Raw genomic sequence first — 22,960 nt, 5'->3', positions numbered from 1 at the left:
TACCCAAGTCGATAACAGCACCTGCGATTGTCGTCCCATGGCCACCGATCCACTTTATTGCACTATGTGGCTTTATTCCGAGGCGTCAACGGTCGTGACCAGCGTGCAAAGTCGACTTTGATGGAGGATTTGGACTAACGTGGTTCGATCGCAAATAATTCGTTCTTCGGGTTCAATTCCACGTGGTAACTGACTTGTCTGAGCTTGCCGTGGCTTTAAAACAAGCCAGTACCGTTAATCGACTAACATTCCTCAGTCCGACAGCGCGCATGGCGTTGTATGTGAACTTGATCAATCAAGATGTCTTGCGCAGCGATGACATCTTTACGTGGCCCTTTGCTGCCGTCCAGCTCGCCCAGTCTATACGCGACGCGTTCAAGGTGCCTTCGGCGTTGAAATCAGTAAGTATATCATAGTCAGTTCAATTCCGAACTATTTACCTTAGGCCCACTTCCAAAGGAACTGCCCCCGCATACGGACAAGTGGGCCTTCCATCTGCTTGACCAACTACGGGCGATAGACGACGCGTCGTCTCGCCACCTCTGGGAAGATATAGATACAGTCGACGACAACTCGCAACGACGACTCCACCTCGCCTTCGCCACCGCCCTCTCCGACTGCGCCAGGATTCAGGTGGCTGTCAAATGGCCCACACTTCGAGGCCCACTTCCTCGCATATCCTCCATCTGCCCCTCTGCCATCCACGTGTCACATACCTGTGCTCTGCATGGCCACCGAGAAGTATCTTCCGGTGGTGATGACTAGTCTACTCTATCAGCGACGTGTGTGACACATCGACGACCCGTTGATTGGAATAGAATTCTCAAAATATGACACGATCATCCGTCTGTACGTTGGATGGCCACGACGCCTCTCCAGACCGTATCCTCGTGAGTATCTAGCATTCCTCCGACCCCCAAAACTAACCTCGTATTAGCCACGCGTGCTTCTCGGAAGCATAGAGACTGTCTGTTACCCTGGATTTATCATCGCCGCTCGTATCTCTTGCCGTCTCGCGACTGCTCATGAGTCTAGAATCACCTATATGTGGTCTTCGTGACAGAATTGGGAATGTTGTTGGCACCAGTTGCTGCTGAGACCCAAACCCACACTGGCCCGTCTTTGGCGGATCGATTCGGACGTTCAGGAAGAAGACGCTGTTTTCCCTTCAAAGATGAAGAATCATTCGAGATAGGATTATAAAGTAACAGGAGAGTCAGGAATATTCAGAGCTTGTTCTCTCGCTTTCTTCCTCCCCCTCTCTAACAGTCTATTAGGGACATGTCACCACGGACCCGCAAGCCCGCTGCAGTTCCACCCGGGTCAGAACGTCCGTCTGTCCCGTGAGTGTTATCTCATAGTGGTGTCCTTTTGTATTCATTGGCCACCCGCAAGGAAATCGTTACACCTGAAGAAGTCAGTGACACGGAAGGCCCACCTGCCAGTGAAATGTCTGACACCATTCTAACTTTCCTTTCACAAATGTCTTGCTCTCGGTATGTATTTTCAGGCGCCATCTTTCTTTCTTGATGAACATTTTTTATGAACATTTCATTGGGCAGCTTTGCGGACACCCCGGTGGCCAATGATAGCAGGATATTCAGTTGGCTATTGGATCGAAGAGTAGCGCCAAAGTCTCTCGCATCTGATCCGGAGTTCTCTCGTGAATACGTTGCAATGACGGGCTTCATTTGGCCGATGACGTGGAACGTCAGAGTGCGTCGTTGTATGTTGTGTATTTCCATTTACTCATCTCTACCTACAGGACGATCTACCACCCGTTGATGCTGCACTTGAGTCATGCATTCAAGAATTACTTGCTAGTGTTGCCCCTCTGAAGTCCCAAAATGCAGTGAAACTTCTGCATCCGGATGAATTCCCAGTCGATCTGCGAATCCTTGAACAGAGTTCCTCTGCGATCTTCCAAGGGTCCCGCCGTTCCCGCGAAAAGAAGGCTATCGGCGACGAGTATGAAGTATCGTGGCGTCATGACCACGATCATCTTCTGTTCGACTTCTTCATACGTCTTGTTCAGACCAATACTGGAACTCTCTTGGGTGGCGATAAGTCCATCGCACATTTTGAAGACCCACAAGTTCACCTAACGTACGTTATTGTTTGACATAATGGATCAGTTCTGACAGCTGTCCAGTCTCGAAACTACCCTCTGTTTTCCCGAGAGCGATTTCTTACAACCTATTCCAGAGGAATTTGAAACTTCAATGGATCGTCTGCTAATATTTGATCGCACAGCTACCAGACGGTGGCTCAATTCACGTGGCAATGCCCCTGCTGCAACCGCCGCAGCAGATAGAGAAATAGAGAGTGCTTTGTACGTCTATTCTCGGTTTTCGGCCTGGGTAATACAGAGGAGGAAAGAGAAAGAATCAGAGACTATCACAGGACTTTGGAATGTTCCCAAGGACTGGAAAATGTGATGCGTTGGGGTGTCTTTGGGTCAAGCTCCCAAACGTATCAGTTGAAGATCTTGGTCAGTTCCCATTCATCCATCGCACTCCACCGACGGACGAGGTTGGGTCTAATGATGCAACCAAGGCATCAATGCGGAATGATGCGACTCGAGCTTCCAAACGTGGCGATGCAACCAGGGAATCCTGGGCACAACGACGGTGCCCCAATCGATCCCCTGGACGGGGATCGAAGCCTAAACATAACGTCGAGGTCCTGCAGCTCGCTGAAACCTCCAGGTCCCTCCGACACTAAGGAAACACGATACACTAGTTACCTTAGCATCACTTTCTTCCACTCGACAGGCTGATGGGACTGCAGAAGACACCGTGGAGCCGATGACTTCTCGAATAGAACGTTTACAGATTGGGCCGGACGCTACGCTTTTAGATCTACCTATTGTCGCGGTGGAGCACAAGAAGAAATCGGATCATCTAGCGAAAACAATGAACCAGCTCAGGATGCACCTCACTGCGTCGGTCAAGTTCTTGCAGACCATCGGAATCACGAACTTTCCTGTATATGGGGTTGAGGCCGATGGTCCTAATTGTGTCCCTACCTACGGCAGTCCTACGAGGTGACGACAATGTACGTGGCACGCTCAACGAAATGCCACATAGCTACCTACTCGACTCTTTACCAATCATCAGATTGTTTATCTCTTTGAAAGGCTAGTTGAACGACTGGATAGTATCTACACCGCTGGGAGCGTGGCACTATGCGACGATCCTTTGTCGGCTTGCGAACATTCACGCTGGGCTCCTTGGGGAGAGGTTCGAAATGGCTAAGGAGGACTTGATCACGTCATTGCGCAAGAAGGGGAAAGATATGGAGGGATGGACGATCACCCACCAACTTGCCCTGCTGGCGGCAGACTAGTAAAGCGAAATTCCCGTCAAGAACGAGTGAGAAGAAGGTCAAGTGAAAGTAGTGTCTTGTTCGAGGGATACCTTCGTAAATTATGTCTACACGGATATCACAAATCATAATTGTAATATATATGTAAGTACTATGTTTGTTCATTCATTCAATTTTTTTCCAAGCACGTGTTCTTGTTTCACCGCCGGGCATCCTGGGGAGAAGTTTGAATGGGTGAAGAAGGATCTGCTCACCTCGTCGCGCCGCGCGGGGGAAGATACGGCGAAGTGGACGATCATCGATCACCCACCGGGTTGCCATGCTGGAGCCAGACAGGTGGGAAGACAAAGTGCCGAGTGAAGTGCCATGGTATAAATCTAATTGGGGGGCATACGATATTGCTGAAGATCACATTCAACACCGCACAATGCTCAACTCACTCCCACCCTCTTTCTCTTTTAACACGTCGAACGAGCCCAGACTGCCTGTCGGAAATCACCGTACTCACCGCACGAGGCGATGAAGAACGCAACACAAACAGCACTAGACTGCTACCTTATCAGGAAGTAATAGATTACATGATGACACACACTTATGAGCACGTACTTGTACTGTATTTTCGCGTTCGCAGTCAACGTAGGGAACGATCGTTATATGAGGAAACGAGCGCCAAGCGGACGGAGTGGAGACTAGCCGGGAGGTGATAACATCATGGGCTCGTGAATTAGTATTGATGTGATCAACCTAGCTCCTTCAAAGCGTCGCCGTTCTGGTCAAGTCTTCCTCCTTTCCACCTCGCGACTGAGGGTTTGCGTGGAGAACTCAGTCAAGCATTCTTATCGACCTGAATTGCGAAGGCACACTCCTGGGGTGTCATCTTACACCGATCGCAGATTAGCGCTCTTCACTTTCAGCTCATCTAGTTCGCCCCGGGCCAACACTAGGTGTGTGGTCATAACATGTGATCGCATATATGTTATCTGATTTACAATCCGGGCCGACATATTCACTGACAGGTATATACCAATGCCGCTTCACTGCATGATATGAGAATTCTCTGCTACCTCCATGCCAACATACGTCGCCTTGACAGAGACTAGTTAACTGTTGTGCGTTTCGGATACGCAAGGATGCTCACCGCAATGCAAACCCTTCTGTGAGCACCAAGGCCTTCACTTCTTGTGTACGTCTTTCCACAATGCGTGCATTGCAGCCTCACATGTAGATGGCACTCTAGAATGTGTCGAGCAACGTTTCCCCAGCGCATCGCCTTAGAACACTCAGGCCATGGGCAAGGAGCACGGTCACGATGCTTGTAGTTGAGACCGTGGTGGCGGAGGTGAGAATAGATGGAGGTGGTTGTCCCCTCCAGAGGGAATGTGCATCCGTCCCCCAATAGGCAGGTATGCGTTACCGATGAGTTGGCGCCAGGCAAGACTAAATAAATCCCGTGTGCAGTTGTGTCATTCACTGCTGAAGAAGTATTGGAGGTTAGGCATGCCCTCTCACTGAGACTCGACGCTGCAACTCTGGATGCGCACGTTGATTGTAGGTGGGTAGGGCTACCGTGACATACGAACCAATCGCAGTGCGACAGCCGGTATACAACTTTGGGCGGGCTGTGTTGTATGATCATTATCCGTCATGGAGGGGAGAGCAGTATCGCTAACGAGGTAGAAGTTGCCTCCTTTCAACCAGGACATGGCTAGCACCAGATTGTAGAAATGCACCGTTTTCGAGGTATATATCAGTCATGGATATCACCATCCAGCTAGCCTTCCTAATGGAAAACGCAGAGAAATGAAGTCGGGTTCTGTCTGTGTTGATACACACTCGCATAGGGACAGGACAGGACCCCGGACATAGACCTCTTGAGATCAAAGTTTTGGTTAGTATCTCGTAGTAAGTCAGTTTATCTCGGAAATAAGTCGATTTAAGCAAGGTTTCCGACGGCACTGGCGTGCGTATGAAAATTTTGCCTGTATGCAGCAATGTTCCTCTTGACACGCAATTAATCCGGAGGTAACGCCCATTTCCACCTGGCGTGGAATCCCATTAGTGCTCGCGGTCGGACGCCAGGACACATGCTAGGCAGGTAGTTGACGGAGAAACGACTCCAGATTCAAACGGGGGTGGCAGGGGAGACAGCACTCCAAGGTACTCACGTAATAGCAAGTCACGTACAACACCATCCATCTTCCTGCGACCTATAGGCTGTTTCCTGCTGAGTACGGAAAACCGCGGTCCTGCAACAGGTGAAACGGGTATATCCAATACCTACCATAAGCCTGTGAGAAACACGAGGTAGAAGGCGGTAGAACAACTTGAAGCAACCACCAAACTTAGTCGATCGGAAAGACGACGTTATTCTTACCCACGAGTCTAAGTCATCATCTTGTGGTCACCGTGCATTGAAAAACCCCGCCCATGATCCGCAAAGAGGAGACGGAGTGATGCAAGGGGACCAAGGGCTGAAGCGCCGATGGCCCCCATCTTGCAGTGGTCTGTCGCGTCTGCCCTCACATAGTGGATACACGCTACCCATCTACATGGCATGGGGACCTTTGAAGGTTTGCACTCTCCGAGTTCGGTGCTTGTGTTTGGGTCGTACTGGCGGGTAATGTTGACGTCGACCCCTGTGTGACACTCCCCGCAGCGGAGTTTCCCAGAAGAAAAATGTAATCCGCAGCGCCCATCTCAGGCCCATTTCCACTGCGGAGCCCACGATCAGTTGCGCGGAGATATGGGAAGGCCCGCAAAGGGAAAACCAGAGCAATGACTCCAAATTTGGGCGAAGTGACAGGGGGACAGTACTTGGAGCCAAGGAACGCGCATAATGTTGTGTCGCGTATAACACCCTCCGTCTTCCTGCGACCTACCGCAGTCCTGCAGCAGATGAAATGGGTATCTAGTATCTACCGTAAGCCTGTGAGAAACACGAGTGGTAGAAGGCGGTAGAACAACTTGACGCAACGTTCAAACTTGGTCGATCGGAAAGACAACGTTATTCTTACCCACGAGTCTTGGTCATAACTTGGAAAACCCCGCCCATGGTCCACGGAGAGGAGATGAAGTGATGCAAGAGGCCCAAGGGCTGAAGCCATCAGTAAATCACTTTTGCTGGCCAGAGCTGTCCAGAGCTGTCCAGCACTGGACAGATTCCCTAGGACTACCAGCTCACAAAGTGGTCTACTGATGGCGCCGATGATTAGGGCTCTTCGCATCTGGCGATGAACTATCGTTTTTGCCCTCACATAGTAGATGCACGCTACCCACCTATATAGCATGGACACCGTTGAAGGATCGCACTCTAGAGGCGGATACATTCCGCGGGCGGCACTGCTAAACCCGAATTAGGGAGATCGTTGTTATAGGGCTACCCTGAATCTGTCCTGCAGGGGAATTCTCTGTGGAACTCTGAACCACACGCACTGGCCGAGACGGGTGGCAGACACTTCGGATCAGGAGACTTGGGCGAGCTGACATGCCAACTTCATGAACCATTCTCCACGCTCCCGCAGCATGCTGCTGACTATGGCTGGCACGGTTGGACCCACACAACCTGACGCTAGTGGTGCGCAGCATACCAGCGGGGCTGAAGGCATGCACTGAGCGACTGAGAGCACAATCATATGCATGGTACTAAGCCAGTCCAAGTTATATTGCACATTTGTTCCGACGTTTTGAGTAGAGTGTCCAGTCGTTTTTGTGAGCTGGATGGCCTGACGTCATTCTCGTCGGGTTGCCAAGTCGTTTGATCCGATAGCGCACAGAGGACGCAGACCGTGGTTAGGTCTTGTCCGCCCTGAGCGCTTCCACCACATCCGGAGCCCCCACCTTTCACTTGTATTACAACAGTCCGCGGGATTAGCGATGGGGCGAAGCGGCATCACACGTTCGCTGAGCTGCCCCGGTTACGTGGTAGTGCTCATTGTTATATCCCAGCATGGTTTCTCCTTCGTTTGCACTACTATCAGGTTTCTCTACGTCTTCACTATATCTACCGGTTATGTCGAAAAGTACTTAGTACATTGGACGATTACGCAACTACCCCACTCGAAATGTTTCTTTTCAGAAAGACTAGCGTGAGGGGTAGGACCGCAGCCTCGGAGTCCGAGTCGGAGGGCAGACTGGCTGCCTCGCCCCTTCCTTATACAAGCCAGGGGGTGCCGAGGATGTATAAAACTTAGTCCTCCAGTCAGGGTGACGCAGACTATTCTGCACAGTGTCCACCCCACACGCCATGGACTCAACGAACAACTCAACAGGCGTGTACGATGCATCCAACACCACCACGATTGAATATCATATTAACACGACACTGCAATCCGCTAGTGGAGCTGGAGAGATACAGCCGAAGACGATAATAGGTATCATCTTAGGCATAAGTGAGTGTCTCGGCATGTTCCTACCCACCGAGTAGTATATGATACATGCCCCATTCCCCAGCGTGCTTCGAGTATTATCCTGGTCCTCTCAAGCTGGACGATCTCGTATTGGTTTCAGAAGCGCGCCAATCAACGTCGGGCGCGGATGTCATCCGTACAGCCACTTCCCCAAGGTTGTTCCCCTCCTCGCCCCTTCCTTGCCGAGGATGTATAAAACTTAGTCCTCCAGTCAGGGTGGCGCAGACTATTCTGCACAGTGTCCACCCCACACGCCATGGACTCAACGAACAACTCAACGTTGTTGGATGCATCGTATGACACGCCTGTCATACGATGCATCCAACACACTCCCGAGTTGGGCAACAACATTTATTGTGATTGGAGTCTTCAGTATGTTTGCCCTCCCCCCATTATCCACACCATCTACCTTCTCACACGATCCCGCTTACAGTTTCAGTTGTTGGTTTCATCTGGACGATTCTACGCGCCGCGCTCTTCTTGCGTCGTAGCACACTTCCACTTCCACTTCCACTGTACACAGATGCATCCCCCTGGTCCAGACTGGTCATCCAGCCCCCTCCCCCGGCATATTCTCCACGTCGCCATACTCTGCACCGAAAGTCGTTCAGCTACGGTCCGCGCAAGCAAGCCTCGCCGAGTCAATTGCTTCATCAAGTCTGCGCAACTCGTATAATGAGGTGATGCTGCTGTCTTCTAGCTGGATCCCGAGTTAGTCAAACGCCGTCTTATGAAAGGAAACTTCACAAACTGCTGCTTGACAGGCTCCGGCAGACGCCCATTTTACCGTCCTTGACGGGCACCTTTCTGTCTGGGCAATGGCCCTTCCACATTGACGACTCACCTTGTGGACTTAATTGTCGATGCCGGCCATCCTACGTGGCTAATAATGGCATACCCTTTCCCCTTCTCCGCGCAAGTCAGCTTGTAGACTGACGTACCCGCGCGGGTCGGGTGTAGTTTATGGCAGTGAATGAGTGAACTGCGTAACGATAATCCCATGCGTTATTTTGTTGTATTTCCCAGTGCCTTGCATCACCTCCAATACCTATATTACTCAGGCCTTCTTCTGCGCTCTTTGTTTTCCAATAGGCCATTGCATTGCTGTTGTGTGGACTATCCAGTGCTGCAGACTGCACTTGCTGTTGTATTCTCATCCATGTATCCGCTGCCCTGGTCGCTATGTCAAGGTTAATGAAGCTGTATGTATAGCCACGAGGGTGCTTAACCTGAGTAATATAGGTATTGGAGATGATGCAAGGCACTGGGAAATACAACAAAATAACGCATGGGTTTATCGTTACACAGTTCACTCATTCACTGCCATAAACTACACCGAACCCGTGCGGGTACGTCAGTCTACAATAGGCCATTGCATTGCTGTTGTGTGGACTATCCAGTGCCGCAGACTGCACTTGCTGTTGTATTCTCACTCCATGTATCCGCCGCTCATCATGATGTTGGCGTATATAGCGCGTGCTAGAATGAGATCAGTGGTCAATGGTCCTTAGAGGGCACGGCGTTAACTGGAAATAGAGTCGAGCCGTGTAGTGGCGAAGAGCAAGCGAGATACCACTCGAGAAGTTCTTTTGCCCCTTATCTTGTAATCACCCTGCACGACCTCGTGTTACTTCGTCACGTCGCACTCGCATCGCACACCCGCATCTTATCAGCAACACCTCAAAATAATTACACCCAACTTGACTCGAAGAAGTACATCACCAAGTAAGTGTGAGCACATACGAATCTATGAAGCTGGGTCATTACGATATCGGGAAAGCTGGCATCGTATTATGTCACTGGGGGGGGAGCGGCAGCGTGGGAGGAGATTAAAGCTTGGCTTTTCCTTTGGCGGTCTGTTATGCAAAGCAGCAAGTGAAGAGGCAGGAATGTAAGCGACGAGCGTGCCGCTGAGGAAGAGGCTAGAGACTGACCTCGAGTATAGGAGTTAATTTGGTAGCTAGCATAGCGTTGCCTTTGGTCTTCAGTTTACCGGTCATGAATGCCTTTTGGCCTGTCGAGCTGGGTTTTTGGATTAGTTCAACGACAGAGAACAGGTAAAGGGTTGTTTTTAATATATATATAAAATATGAGGGAACACGCTAGAGGGGAAGACTGAGCAGGGAACAATCGGACCGAACCTTTCCATTAGCAAGCTGTGCAAAGGTGTCGTCACTCATCGATAGCACGACACCGGGCTTAGACTCGGCCGGTCCCTTGTACACTGTGCCCTTCTCTTTCATGTCAATAGTCCATACAGCTTCTTGTTTGTTTCCGTTGGTGATACGGAGTTCGAAGATACCATTTGCCTGCGCCCATGACAGGGCGGGAATGTGTCAGTGTCGCGTGCAGTGGGGTGTAATGATAAGACACGCCACCTTTTTGATTTGGGCCTTCCGCTCTGCATCTGTGAAGCCTTCGAATGCAGTGCCGAGTCTCGACAAGATCTCAGAAGCCTGTTCATAATGCCAATTAATGTTGAAAAGCCCGCTGACGCCCCTGGCTCGATGCAGACTTGCCTTGAATCCTTCAACTTTGATGTCGGACATGGCAGTGTGGCTCTACTGCTGGTGAACCGAGAGCGACGCGGTGGGAAGAACGAGAAAAAGAGGTGTCTCGAGGCCATATAATGGGGGTCCTTGCCTGAATCATGTGATAAACTGGATATCAACTCCACAACAACAACCTAATAGAAGAACCTTACACACTCTAGCTAGCCTCGGCATGTATAGTATTTTCTGCACCATGCAATACATATGATAGGGGAGAATTATGTAAAACAATATGAATGCACCAATCTCTGTTTCTTCAAACGGATGCCAGGTGGTTGTTGGTTACTGCTTGAGACTGGCTGCGAAGGTTCTACATAAGATGGGAGACCCCATGCATTCAAGTGCTAATAGTAGTGCACCCGCTGTGCACGTTCGCCTGCACGTGTCTCAGAGTGTCACTCCAACATAAAAGGCAATCCCATCAATTGCGCCGTCCTCACACCAACTGACCAACGCCCAGCCAGGCTCCAGCTCGCCGTCGCCTGCCAACGACGACGACGACCAGGATGAAGTACATTGAATTCCCGCAGCTATCGCGCCTCGCACAGGCACTGACACACGAAGGTCCAGAATGTTCGGTCCACACTCGAATCGAAGCCTACTCGTGCAAGAACATCAAACGCGACAAGAAACTCTTCAAGTCTCTCGAACATGCATACACAGACGAAGTCGCTTGCTCGCCACCTCTACCGTCGTGGCTGGAACGTGAGCCGGAAGAAACGCCGTTCGGTCCAATGGACAAGGCGGCGTCGAGAAAGACGCTCTATCTCCTCATTGCGACACTCAACATCGCATTCCCGGACCACGAGTTCTCAGACGTCAAGCCATCCCATTTCAACAAAGAGAAGAGTGGTGCAAGCGTGTTGAATGCACTCAGTACCACTTTGCTCTCTCCACACGCTCACGCCCGTACAGGGAGTATGCCCGCACCCAGAACATACTCGTCTTACCCACCTATATCTCCCAACGCCTTCCCTTCCTCAGTACCCACTGCATCGTCAACCTCACCCCGCTCTCAGATCATACGGAGCCCGTATGCCCCGCCTCCCATCGTATCCGGCACACATCCTACCCTGTACCGAACGTTGGACGACGTCATCGGACTCGGAGATTGTCAGGTCTTTTCCTACACCCCGGACCCTGACTCGGACCCCCACGCCAACGACTACTCCGACGACGAAGACGACGTGGTGTCTGTCGCCGACGAGTACTCTTCTGATGACCCTGACTTCGACGATGGAGACGCTACGTTCGAGTTCGATGCGGACGACCGGGATTTGGTCGCCCCCTCGAATTCGCTGTCCTCCCGCAGGAACTCGCGTCGTCCCCGCATACACTCCCGCAAAAACAGCAGCGATGTTAGTAGCAGGGGCACATCCTCTCCAGTTACTTCATCTTCACTGGCCATGTCAATGCCCAAGTCCAACTCCCCCGACACTTCCCCTGATACACGTCCCTACACTTACTCTCCCCCTTTCCACCGTCGCGTCCGCCTTAAGCGACGTGTAGGAGCACTTTTGTGGTCCTCCCACTGGTTCTTCCTCAACCCGAAATTGAAACGTATCCTGTTCATCTCCGTGTGGGCACATACTAAACGGGGATGGGAAGATGAGGCGGATGAAGGGCTTATTGGAGAATCAGACGCCTCGTATACAAGGCATGGGGGATACGGGTACGGAAGGAAGGGCTTCGGTTTTGGATATGGCAACGAGTATGGAGGGTACGGTGAGAAGAGCGGGGAAAGGTTTTTCGGATGGGAAGGAGGCGTCGGGGCAGGCGCGAGGGCCTTGGGGTTGAGTGCGTTGGTCTGAACGCATTCCGAACCAAGCTTTCGTTCACTCCTTTCCCTCTTCCTTGAGCGATGACCAGCAGATGACTTCTTGACGTGAGTTTTCTTTTGCGAATCCACAACTGGAAGATGACGTTGACCGTCGTTTCACGCATGTACTACGATGAGTAGTACGATGTCTCTTTTGTATCTCGTTGAATCCTTTGGGAGGACCCGGCTTGAATGCGTCTGGGCGAATATATTTTTCATTCCTCCGCGTTTCCTTTTCCCTTTTCCCCCAATCATTTCCATGTCCCGATTCGATTCCCTCTTCAGTATGCCATCCCTCGTAATATGTATATATATGCGCACCTCTTCAACCGAGACTTTCACCCCAAATCGCCATTACCCCTTTCTACACTTTTTTTCTCGTTGTGTCGGTTCGTTCCATCGAGTTGCCAAGACTGATTCGTTTCGACTCGTTATTTTGCCCTGCGATTCCCAGTTCTCTTGATAGTGCCTTGTCTTCGGCGGGCCTATTCGTCCACTGGCCGTGCTATAACTTCCGCGTCTTCTCTGAGTAGTTCCACTTCTACGTGAAGAGGGAGAGGAGGGGAAGGTAGAGTACGCTCTTGTATTTATAAGAACCAGATTTCTTGAACGTTCAAATATTTCCTGGAATTTGGTTGAATGGTGTGTTTTACACTGCAGTTGTGTGCGTGGTTATTCCCCGTCGCCGATGCCCCTGTCAGGTTTCAAATTTCAGAGCCGCCGGATGTACGTACATACGCGTCGCACATGTAGATCTTGCGGAATGAATTGTGCGGAGAAATCACATTAAAAATGACGAAAAAAGGCGCCCAGCCAAGGGCCGATATCATCGTCGTCGCTTATTAGATCCCCAGTTGTAAATTGCACATACTGATTCAGGTACTGCCGGTCACGGTCCATTGTCGTGGTGGCTATGATCCGTTCGACAGTGAGTGTGTCAGGTCGAGTCATGGGTAGTTGCCGTTCACGATCATTGACGGCCGCCCACAATGTAGGGTACATTGGTCGTATTTGAATGCGGGGAGAAATAAATAAAACGTGGAGAGGAGGCCTCGATATCGTTATTGGGTGCGAGGGTGGAACTTACGTAGCGCGTTCCCGTGTTGCATTCGTATTGTTTAATATCCATAGTTTGACTTAATGAGTTTATTAGGTGCGTGCTTGATGACGTGTTTTGTAGCATGGTTATTGAGGAAAGGGAGCCCGTCGTATAGTCGTATTCCTGCGAGTTCTCGTCGCAGGTGGTGGTCCCACGTATGCATCGAAAGAAAGCACCGCAACGCACATTGTATATGGTTGATTTTGCCAATGTCGCAGAAGCGACTACTCTACCCCCAGAGAACACTGAGTGACACCCGTGCACGTAGTAGAGCACCCAGTGGTGCAATAGACATTCTTGTTCCTTGTCATATTCGGTCCGCGGTGGTGGTGGAACTTCCGGCTATATGATCATATCGAGGTATGGCGGAGGTGGGTAACAGCAAGTGAAGCCGGCCCAGGCCGAGGACATATAAATCTGCGTGAGTGGTACACCCCCAAATAGTGCCCTCGAGTAGGTGGTAAGGCGGTATGGCTGGTACTTGGCACGATGGATCCGACATTTTTATCGCAATTCCAGAGTCATGCCTGCAACTTAGTGTCTGTGCGTGGTAAGCAAGCCTGCAAATCGCCACCCCAGAGTCCTAGTACAAGCACAGAAAAAGAAAGGAGTTGCGATAACTTACAAGATTCCAGATACGTTGGAGATCCTTGCACAAGATCACAAGCCAACTCAGACTTGCTCCAAGCACCTCTCAGAAAGAGCAAAGGAGAGAGGAGACACTGATATCGGAAAGATGATGACCAAAGAGAAAAAAAAAACGATTCGATTGTGACATCTGTGAAGAACTGAAAAGAGTGAATCGATCAAATCATCGATCCAAGTCATTTGTCCCCGTATGGAGGGCGCGGCTATATCCGAGACGGAACGGAGCGGAGCGGGACGGGCATGATTCCTTTCCATCGGCGTCGTTGATGGGCATTACAAACCACCCTCCAGTCTGACTAGATAGTAGGCGACCTTTGGAGCTACGTGGAATAAACAGGATATAGAAACAACATACGTGAATTATTAGACGTCGTATTCACTGATACAATACCAACGCCGACGCGCCAGCGTCTCGGGATCATTAACAAGGACACCGACGCATCGGCGCCACTTCCGACTCGCCACTCCGTAAACACCTTCTCCCATAGTCACCTCCGTCTACTCCTCGTCGTCCCGAACCCGTATACACGTATCCTCGCCATATTCAAACTGTCTCCCCTCAACCCACCGTTTCCACGCAGCGACGTACCCCTTCTCCAAGTTCCGCGTCCACCGCGCCGTATCAAAAAGAGGCATCGATCTACGAGTCAGAAATAGCTGTTTGCGAAGCTCCATTAGCTCCCCTAAATCTTTGCCATCGTCGTTATACAAGAATTCGGAGTCAACTGCAGCGGATGAGCCCCCGCCTGCCTTGATATTGCGGAACGAGCTGGGGGTCTGAATGGTAATACCGTGACGCCGAAGGGAATTGGCAAGCGTCACAGCTCTATCTTCGTACTCCTCCCGACTGTGTACGACCATTTGCTTGCCTAGATCTGTTGCATACGCGACACTGGCTGCTACACGAGACGACATTTTATGCCTGTGACTTGGCCATGCACATGCAATGATCGGTGTACCAGACCATAGAACACTGAAAATGATTAGTAGTTTTAATCAAGTCAGGGAACAAAAAGAAGGGTCGAGATCACCCACTCAGTTGCGACAGTGTGTGCGCTGCACTGTACGATACATAATTCGTCAGCCTCATCGATGACAGCTGCATACGACAACCGTAACATACCTCAACAGTATCCAGTACCAAGTCTGCCACTCTACATCGATATATATGTACTTCCTTTACAGCAACATCCGTAAACCGAATGCGAGATGCGACTTCAGGCCCAGCCCATGCAGTGGCAGTTCGTATGAGGTTAGCTTCGCCTGCCGCGGGGAAACGGAGCAGCCAGAGGATACTCCTTGGCACCCGATACAGGATGCGGAGCCATGTCCAGAATATTAACTGACGAAACCATCTGAGATCGAGAGCCACAAAGAAAGCGAGGCGGGCTTACAGGGTCAATCTGTGTCAGTAGTGTCAGTGTCGATTACGGTCATTTGGTGAGCAATGCCGAAAAGTAACGATACCTTATAGAGCTGGTATCAAGAACTCATCAGCCGGGGCACGAATAGAGGGGCAGTACCCCATACCTGGTTAAAATTCGCGAATATGACCACGTCCCTAGGGCCACAATCATCCACGGTACATAGCTTCGCATAACACGCTCACTCACTTCGGCAAATCTGGAAAGATGGCAATTCGCGCTTCTTCGCGTCGGCGCATTTCGGCGAACCATAAGTCGGTTGGAGATCCGGGGTTAGAGGGTAAACCCTGCTCATCATGGCAGTAAGATTGTTTATGATCTGTGACGAAGAAGGAATGCTACAAGTTGTTGGGAAACATTGTTAGAAGAGTGTTGGTATGGGCGAGTGCAGGATAGCTCACGGGCATGTAGATAGGGCATTCGGTACTGGGGGGAGGAATGTTTCAGCAAGTGGAGACATTCGACTAGACGACGTACAAGATCCAATTTGTTGCTGGAGAAGATGGGTCACATCCTTCATTGACGGGAACACCAACGTCGGGACAACTGTCATCCCTTATTCTTGATGCACATCGTGCCGGGCGCGCGCTAACCGTTGCGAATAGGTCCCGAGGACAAGCCACCTCGTCGCAAACCAAGTAGTCGCACCAACCTGAGACCGTTTCAGACATCACTGCCGCACATCGGCGGATGTCGAGGTACATACCGGCTGCCAGGGTTCCGGCGTATCCCATAAGCGAAATCTGCACCGGGCAAGGACGTGCTGCAAAAACCTCGTTCCTCGCTCCTTTGGTGTACCCACCCAGATTAACAACTAAAAGCAAAAGCGTGAGTCTCACTGTAATATTCAATCGAAAACACACTCACGGATATGGATCTGGTCTTGTACAATTCTGTCGACGATGGCACTAGCAGACCATGACGAAACGTCAGTGAAACGGAAGGCTGTCTGGCGTTCGTAGTGTTGTCTGTGAAGAGAGCCGTCCGAGGGACTCGTGGCATAAAGAAAAACGTTGAACTGTTGGCCGTTATGTAGAGAAAATACAGATTTCATGAGATGGGTCAGCGGATGGTCACTGCGGAAGGGTGATCAATGAGATGTGTTGTAATGGGAGACTACTCGCATACTTGTAGTCGCTAGACACATAACCGATGTTGAGCTTCCCGCAAACGGGAGGAGGCGGAGGCGGGTATACGACAGCAGTTTTGTTGGTATACGTTGTGGTAGTGTAGAACGCATTGATAGCGTTCCGGTGTGCAATGAGACGTATTGTTCGAGATGTGAGCGGTAACGTGAACTATCAAATATGTAGCTCCACGTCTGCAACTGAGTCACATGTACTTACGGTATGGAATGGTAGTATGAAGGGCAACTTCGGATACCCTAGGGATGACAGGACACCAGAGATAGGAAGGATCACTCGGTTGGCGAGTGACAGCGAAGGTTGTGGCGTATCAGCGCGAACGGCTTGACCATATGACTTGATGTACCAAGTGCGCTGCATACGCGACAGGCACCACTCCAAGAGCCGTGTCAAGAAACTTGCTTCATTGTGATTGACTGACGTCACCGATGAGTCGTTCGCGAAGAACAGCTGAAATCGCTGTATCCATTCTTTTTCTTCAACAGGGAAGAGTGGTCGTCCGCAGGCAAGTCGCACCAAAGCCATCCATTCCTCCAACGGCTTCGTGCGTAGGAGCCCCGTAACTTGGGTATCTGATAATTGCTTCTCACAGACTTCTATCGCCTTCCGCATCCAAACGTCTGACAGAGCAGATCAGCGTCGCATGGAATGAAACCTCACGTCCACGTCACCTCTCTCTCCCCATTGGCAGACAGCATTCATGGAATGGCTAAGACCGCAATACGCGTCAGAGAAATTAGGGTTCACCGAAACGGCACGTAAATAGTAGGGTACGGCTTCCGCGCATTGGCCCTGTTACGAAATGGGTCACTGCTCGAACGTCGAGATCGATAACCGAGTCTTACCGTATCCTTGAGCGTATTCGCCATGTTTACCAAAGCAATGTCCAAGTCCGGGTGAACCGAAAGCGTGTAGTGAAATATTCTCCAAGATCACAACCTGAGTTGCAAAGTGACGGGAGATCGAGTGAGTGGAGGACGTACCCAATTGCATGTGTAGTATGACCTGCGTCCTTGAGCAGAGAGCCCAAGTTAGATAATAGATGAGGATGCGTCGGATCGACTTGCAATCCCTTTTCGTAATAGAGTCGTGCGATATCACGTCCGCTCATCGGTTGACCCTGAGGGCCGGTAACAGTTTCTCCAGGGCCAAGTCCGCAGAGCATGACGCCTATGTCGTTATATATGCAAGCATTAGGGAGCAAAGAAGCAGCGATATAGTGTAGCAATAGGACGATGCTGTCCGTTCGTGAAATAAGATTTCTTGCGTTGACCTAGAAGCATAGTACAGTCCGTAGATTGATAGCGTCGGGCGAGACTTAGAAGTACAGAAGCGGTTGCGGTCTTGATGTTCGTCGAGTATTGGTCATTTGCGGAGTTGGCGAGGCACGTAGTGAGGATGTTGGGAGAGTTACCTTTCCGGGACGAGAACAGCAAAGCAGACAGGTGGAAGATCTGCTCCGGGAATAGGATGAGGTTGGGTAGGGTCCCCGTCGCTGGGTCGACCAAGGCTCGCGCCAGGTCGTCACCAGCATCATGGACAGCTTGCATGACGTCGAAGTCCAGGTTACCTACACGTGTAAGAATACTAACATGACCACCTGACTTGAGGGTGCTGGCTATGTAAGGTGGCACACGAGACTCTCGGACAAAGGACAAGGCAAGTCCTATGGTCCACGCCGCTAGAACGAAGTCCTGGTAGGTCACTTTGGAGGTAGAGCAGGGCGATTGCGGCGATTGGATCACTACTTCGATGGCGCGCATGTAACACTCAGTGGTCGCCGGCATAGTGTTGTCAATTCTATGCATAAGGTTCGCGATGTTCACAAGGACATTGAACAAGCGATGGACGGTTTGAGGATTTACCGGTGAAGACAACCGACCGTCGCCAGAGATAAGTTGGCTGCAGGTGTGGCGGCACACATCCATGGTCTTCTCGGGCAGCGACGGAGACACCAACAGCACGCCGAGTATGTTGTCCTAGGTCAACGTAAGCCATTTGAAACGTGCTGCGACAGAGAGACACCTACAAGAAGATCCCAGTCCGGGCATCCACGCGCTGAGGACTGAAGATTGTCAGTCAACTCCCCAAGAGAGTACATAACGGTTGGAAAACAAGGAAGAGACATAGCACGATTTTGAAGTACAAGCCAGCCGGGCGTCAAGGGCGAACAACAAACCTGTCAAAAAAGGGTAGCACTGACATGAGATGAAACCAGTGGTTGTTCCGTAAGCTCGGAGCCCAACTGGTGTATTTGATTAGTCGGGTGGGGACATGTATGGACGACAAGGTGAGATATTGTGGAGAACGTAGCCTCGGCATCTCGGCAGACAGACGGGAGGGCGCACCCCGAAAGATAAATGAGGCACCCCGTGAACTCGGCTACCCTCTTTTTACTCCACTCCATGCGTCATGGCATACTTCGACTGGCATAGGTGGAAATACAGCCATTTTGGAACTTGGGTGGTTTTTGGAAGTTAGTGCAACCTACGTCCCAGAGCTGTACCCCTCCACATCGCGGTGCTTAACCAACATTCATAGCTTCCTCCGAGCGGTTGCCATCGCCCGGCCTAGCCTCAACCCCCTTTTTGGTAAACTTGTTTTTCAACGAAGCCATCATGTCCCTGAACGCCTCCTCCCCACCCGGATATACTCTCTCCCACGAACCACACGCAATATTTGATTCTAGTGCAAGATTTAGCAACTCGATTATATGATTATTTATAGGATCAATGCTCAGCGCCTGCGATCATCCAATTAACGGACTTTCCGTCAACACAGGCAACCCACTTACTTCGTGGTACTTGACGATCGCTCTATCTACTTCGTCCTGGAAATGGTACACCATTCCAAGGAAGCCTAGACCTTGTCGATGTTGAGGTTCTATCTCCAAAACCCGTTGGTAATTCTTTTTGGCTTTCTCGTAATCTCTACACCAGGATAAAATTAGGGTGACTATCCATGACTTCTCGCTTTGCAACCTACTTGAGCTTCCGGAAGCATGTTCCAAGATTCAAATACGTCGCTGTCCACGATCGTTCCGAACTCTGAGTGATTTGTGCGAGCTCGAGCGAGCGCTCAAATAGTTGAGCCGCTTTTTGGTATCTTTGTAGGCGGTTCAGTACCTCAGCAACTTGAGTCACAGGTGAGACATACTCTCCACGAGTGAAAGCCATCACTCCCAACTCGTTAATCAATAGAGGGTCGCTGTCACACGCAGCGTGCGCGGCATGTAAAGCCTCGTCGGCTAACTGGTGATTCGAGAGCACTATCTGCTCCATGCCGATGAAAAGCAAAGGCAAGTGTGAGCTATGTTTATTAGCAACATAAGTCATCCGTAGCCCAAGAGAACATACCCCAAAAACATTCGCGCGCAGGTCGAGTAAGCGGTTACGGCATGGTCGTGTTCTCCTTCCATTGCAAACGTATGAGCAAATGCTATCCAGGCAGGTGCAAAGCGAGGGTCCATCAGAGAAGTTTTGCTTATTTGCAACTCAGCACACCAAGTCAACCTGTAGATGAGAAGACGTTATACCTAAAGTATTGCCTAGCTTGCGACCACTTGTCGGCACTGAGATACCATACCCCAACAGCGTACCAACTAATGGGGTTTTCTGGTTCTCTGTCCACAAGCTCGTGCGCCAAAACAAAAAGTTTTGATCGCAAATGGGAAAGGTGATACATGCATGCGATATGCAATGGCAATGCGGCATCGTGGAATGTCACGAGCTCAAGAATCCTAGGAACGAACAGGAATGAGACTGGAGATAACTCGTGGAGAACAGGGAATGACCTTGAGGTGATGGCGTAGCAATCTGCCCAGCGACGCTGCGTATACAGCGCATCTGCGAAGGTATACAACACATCGGGGTTGTCGGAAAGCCTGTAATCCTCCACTAATCGTTGACGGGTGAGAGCGTGCTCTTCTGCGTGTTTGTATTTGCGCAAACGGGATGTATACATTAATTGAATGAAATCGGCGTCATCTGGCGTTTGTTGCTTGTAGGCAAGACCCTGAACGAACTCCCACTCTAATAAGACGGTCATTGAAGGTTATGATAGCCCACCTACACGTTTCAAGACAACGCACCTTCGTCAGGGGTCATCATTTCTCCGCCAATGAGCTGACTGAATGCGTCATAGCACTTGACGTCGAGGGTGAGGGCTTCCATGAAGCACAACTTCGCTTGTTCTCCACGATTAAGCTTCAGCATAAGTATGCCTCGCAGATGACACATGGATGCCTCAACCTATCCAAATGAGAATTCGTTCTGTGGAGTTCTGTTCATGGAGCTGACCTTGATACCGCCATCGACGTTGGGAACAGCGGCACCACTTCGTTCTGTGCATGTGTCACCTCGGCAACCTGAGACCAAGAAAAAACAAACCCGAATGACGGAAAGGATTCGCCTCTCCAAGAATCTCCAATGCATCAGACCAGTTTCCTTGCCTTACCTGGCATTGAGCGGCGAGGTATCGACAAGCAACGCTCATATCTACAAGCCTGGATACCCTTGTTTGAAGCTTTTCGGGAAGTTTAACGAGGGCCGCAGGACCCATGGGTAGTCGTGGCGTTGATCCTGCCTGTGCCTCGATTTCCTTGCCCTTGCCCTTTGGGTCGAAGAAAACACTCCCTATTCCCGACACACCACTCATTGGGTGAACAGCGCCGTTAGTTTCTCCTGGTTGCGAGGGTACGACAGCGGGGAACGGACGCGTCAGCAATCTTTCTGCGCGAGAGTACTGGTGAGTCATGAAGTAGGTCTGGGCTAGCCAGAATGCATCGTTCGGATCGTCTGCATTTCGGATTAGACAAAAAAAAAAACAAGCAGGAAAAGATTGGATTTGACGTACTCGTCCACGAGAGGATCTTGTCGCCCCAGAACGAAGCTGTCTCGTATAGATGTTGCATCAACGCGTCGTGCCTCCACAGCCTCATCCTGTCGACCACTCCCCACTCGCCATCCTCAGATTCTCCTCCTAATTCTGAGTCCTGAAAAACATCCGCCGTGTGGTTTGCGAGTGGATGACGACTGATACTGGGTTGGGCACGCCGATGACGCCTCGGGGACGATCTCGGAGAGTTATGAAGCATAGAGCAATTCGGGTCCAAGGCATATGGATAGGCATTGCTCATTTCGCCAGTAAGAGAGCTCACTATGGGTTGTGGGCCTAGGGAAAAAGACGAGCCGATCGAGCTCCGGTTCCGTGTGGTCGATGGTAAGCGCGGGACTGCGGGGACAACGAATGCCCCAGCGGGCGGTGGTGTGGAGGCCATTATTGGCGCAGTGCAGGTACGGCCGTGACGAGAAGGAAAGCTCGTTGATTACTAAGCGACGAACGATCCCCCCTAAGACAGAACTCGGCCGCGAGAAATCAAAGGGAGTACACTGAAGGCGAAGCAAAAGAACGTCGTCTGATGGGAAGGTGCGGTCCGTTTTGTTCCCTGCTTAGTCTTTCCTTCTAACGTATCCCTTTGTGTTTTTTTCACCCACTTCACCTGTCGTGCTGTCGTCGTACTAATCCGAAACCCAGTTCGATGGCGAAAAGGCATTCATGACCAGCAAACTGAAGATCAAAGGAAACGCTATGCTAGCTACTAAATTAACATCTCTACCCGAAGTCAGTCTCTTAGAAGCCTCTTCCACAGTGGCATGCTCGTCACTTACATGCTTGTCTCTTGACCATAACAGACCGCCAGGGGAAAAGCCAACTTTATGTAATATCTTCTCACGCTGCATTTTCCAGTCTCCTCCCCCGACAACAGCCCCCCCGATATCATAATGACCCAGCTTCAGAGACTCGTGTGTACTCCCACTTACTGGGCGGCGTACTTCCGATCTTCGAGTCGAGTCGAGTGTAATTATTTCACACACGGTGTTGCTGATAAGATGCGGGTGTACGTGAAGAAGTAACATGAGTTCGTGCAGGGTGATTACAAGGTAAGGCGTGAAGGAACTTCTCGATTGGTACCTCGCTTGTTCTTCGCCATGGCACGACTCGACCCAATTTCTTCGACGTTGTTTCCAGTTATGTAACGTTGTGCCGTCCGAAGATCATCGACCACTCGTGTCATTCTAGCGTAGGTGCGTTATGTACAACAACACCATGGTGATGGACAGGAAAGAAGAGAAGACATCAACTTGCTTTGACTTGGCGGCCTAAAGCCTCTTCCGCTACATCTGAGAAGCCCTGTTACACGGGGGGCCTCATGGGGGTCGATGTCAGCAATGTATTGCCCACTGGTACGACCCCGAACACATGCACCGAACTGGGAGAACGAGAACCTCCAACGGTGCTCATGCCATAATACGGAACAGTCGTCTTATTCGCTCTCCCTTATAGTAGATAGATACGATGTGAGGGCAAAATCATTCCACCGCCGCCGGATGCGAAGGACACTAACCCATCGGCGGCGCTTCAACCCTTGGGCCCCTTGCAAGCTTGCATCACTCAGTCCCTTCTCCGCGACCCATGCGCGGGGTTTCCTTCTTTCAATGCGCAGCGACCACAAGTATGAGTAAAAATAACGCTGTCTTT

At 50.7% G+C, this 22,960-nt stretch overlaps 5 protein-coding genes across 5 annotated transcripts; 2 read left to right on the top strand and 3 right to left on the bottom strand.

Moving 5' to 3' along the window:
- Positions 1-269: 269 nt before the first annotated feature.
- On the top strand, positions 270-4,175 carry F5J12DRAFT_785577 (uncharacterized protein; the record flags this gene model as incomplete). Its single annotated transcript, XM_051743266.1, has 15 exons — positions 270-401; positions 557-782; positions 880-890; positions 1,278-1,343; positions 1,396-1,496; positions 1,563-1,716; positions 1,766-2,106; positions 2,153-2,332; positions 2,370-2,682; positions 2,775-3,009; positions 3,038-3,057; positions 3,145-3,347; positions 3,513-3,663; positions 3,735-4,027; positions 4,076-4,175. 15 exons carry the CDS (start codon positions 270-272, stop codon positions 4,173-4,175), a joined length of 2,526 nt encoding a protein of 841 aa, XP_051596437.1.
- Positions 4,176-9,562: 5,387 nt separating this feature from the next.
- On the bottom strand, positions 9,563-10,282 carry F5J12DRAFT_907150 (SCP2 sterol-binding domain-containing protein; the record flags this gene model as incomplete). Its single annotated transcript, XM_051748883.1, has 5 exons — positions 9,563-9,589; positions 9,668-9,755; positions 9,870-10,042; positions 10,112-10,189; positions 10,253-10,282. 5 exons carry the CDS (start codon positions 10,280-10,282, stop codon positions 9,563-9,565), a joined length of 396 nt encoding a protein of 131 aa, XP_051596436.1.
- Positions 10,283-10,791: 509 nt separating this feature from the next.
- On the top strand, positions 10,792-12,096 carry F5J12DRAFT_725979 (Maf1 regulator-domain-containing protein; the record flags this gene model as incomplete). Its single annotated transcript, XM_051741683.1, has 3 exons — positions 10,792-11,608; positions 11,672-11,957; positions 12,021-12,096. 3 exons carry the CDS (start codon positions 10,792-10,794, stop codon positions 12,094-12,096), a joined length of 1,179 nt encoding a protein of 392 aa, XP_051596435.1.
- Positions 12,097-14,050: 1,954 nt separating this feature from the next.
- On the bottom strand, positions 14,051-18,639 carry F5J12DRAFT_855077 (glycosyl transferase family 41-domain-containing protein). Its single transcript, XM_051746668.1, has 15 exons — positions 18,450-18,639; positions 17,655-18,399; positions 17,404-17,590; positions 17,266-17,344; positions 17,092-17,212; positions 16,622-17,040; positions 16,404-16,573; positions 16,143-16,351; positions 15,982-16,089; positions 15,749-15,927; positions 15,465-15,613; positions 15,358-15,412; positions 14,975-15,193; positions 14,887-14,912; positions 14,051-14,824 (listed from the first exon to the last, which is right to left on the bottom strand). Exons 1-15 carry the CDS (start codon positions 18,546-18,548, stop codon positions 14,350-14,352), a joined length of 3,240 nt encoding a protein of 1,079 aa, XP_051596434.1. The 5' UTR covers positions 18,549-18,639; the 3' UTR covers positions 14,051-14,349.
- A 9-nt stretch (positions 18,640-18,648) lies between these two features.
- Positions 18,649-21,847, bottom strand: F5J12DRAFT_855051 (uncharacterized protein). Its single transcript, XM_051746667.1, has 11 exons — positions 21,275-21,847; positions 20,809-21,216; positions 20,719-20,762; positions 20,511-20,670; positions 20,214-20,451; positions 19,956-20,159; positions 19,777-19,902; positions 19,577-19,729; positions 19,406-19,525; positions 19,215-19,350; positions 18,649-19,163 (listed from the first exon to the last, which is right to left on the bottom strand). Exons 1-11 carry the CDS (start codon positions 21,696-21,698, stop codon positions 18,945-18,947), a joined length of 2,232 nt encoding a protein of 743 aa, XP_051596433.1. The 5' UTR covers positions 21,699-21,847; the 3' UTR covers positions 18,649-18,944.
- Between the last annotated feature and the right edge of the window lie 1,113 nt (positions 21,848-22,960).

Source organism: Pisolithus orientalis (genome assembly GCF_024613125.1).
Source record: "Pisolithus orientalis strain OTSU chromosome Unknown F5J12scaffold_39, whole genome shotgun sequence".
Taxonomy (NCBI): Eukaryota; Fungi; Basidiomycota; class Agaricomycetes; order Boletales; family Pisolithaceae; genus Pisolithus; species Pisolithus orientalis.
Note: the sequence above shows the minus strand (reverse complement) of the source record. Positions and strands in the feature narration are given on the sequence as shown.

What these genes read in the sequence shown, in the direction of transcription:
- F5J12DRAFT_855077 (XM_051746668.1), bottom strand. Translation starts at nt 18,548, where the DNA reads ATGTCTCTTCCTTGTTTTCCAACCGTTATGTACTCTCTTGGGGAGTTG. An exon ending in CATACTACACATGCAATTGG is followed by an intron (nt 17,345 to 17,403) that starts GTACGTCCTCCA and finishes GTGATCTTGGAG; the next exon opens with AATATTTCACTACACGCTTT. An exon ending in ACAAGACCAGATCCATATCC is followed by an intron (nt 16,090 to 16,142) that starts GTGAGTGTGTTT and finishes TTTTGCTTTTAG; the next exon opens with TTGTTAATCTGGGTGGGTAC.
- F5J12DRAFT_855051 (XM_051746667.1), bottom strand. Translation starts at nt 21,698, where the DNA reads ATGGCCTCCACACCACCGCCCGCTGGGGCATTCGTTGTCCCCGCAGTC. An exon ending in CAAGCTAGGCAATACTTTAG is followed by an intron (nt 19,903 to 19,955) that starts GTATAACGTCTT and finishes GTTGCAAATAAG; the next exon opens with CAAAACTTCTCTGATGGACC. An exon ending in CGATCGTCAAGTACCACGAA is followed by an intron (nt 19,164 to 19,214) that starts GTAAGTGGGTTG and finishes GGATGATCGCAG; the next exon opens with GCGCTGAGCATTGATCCTAT.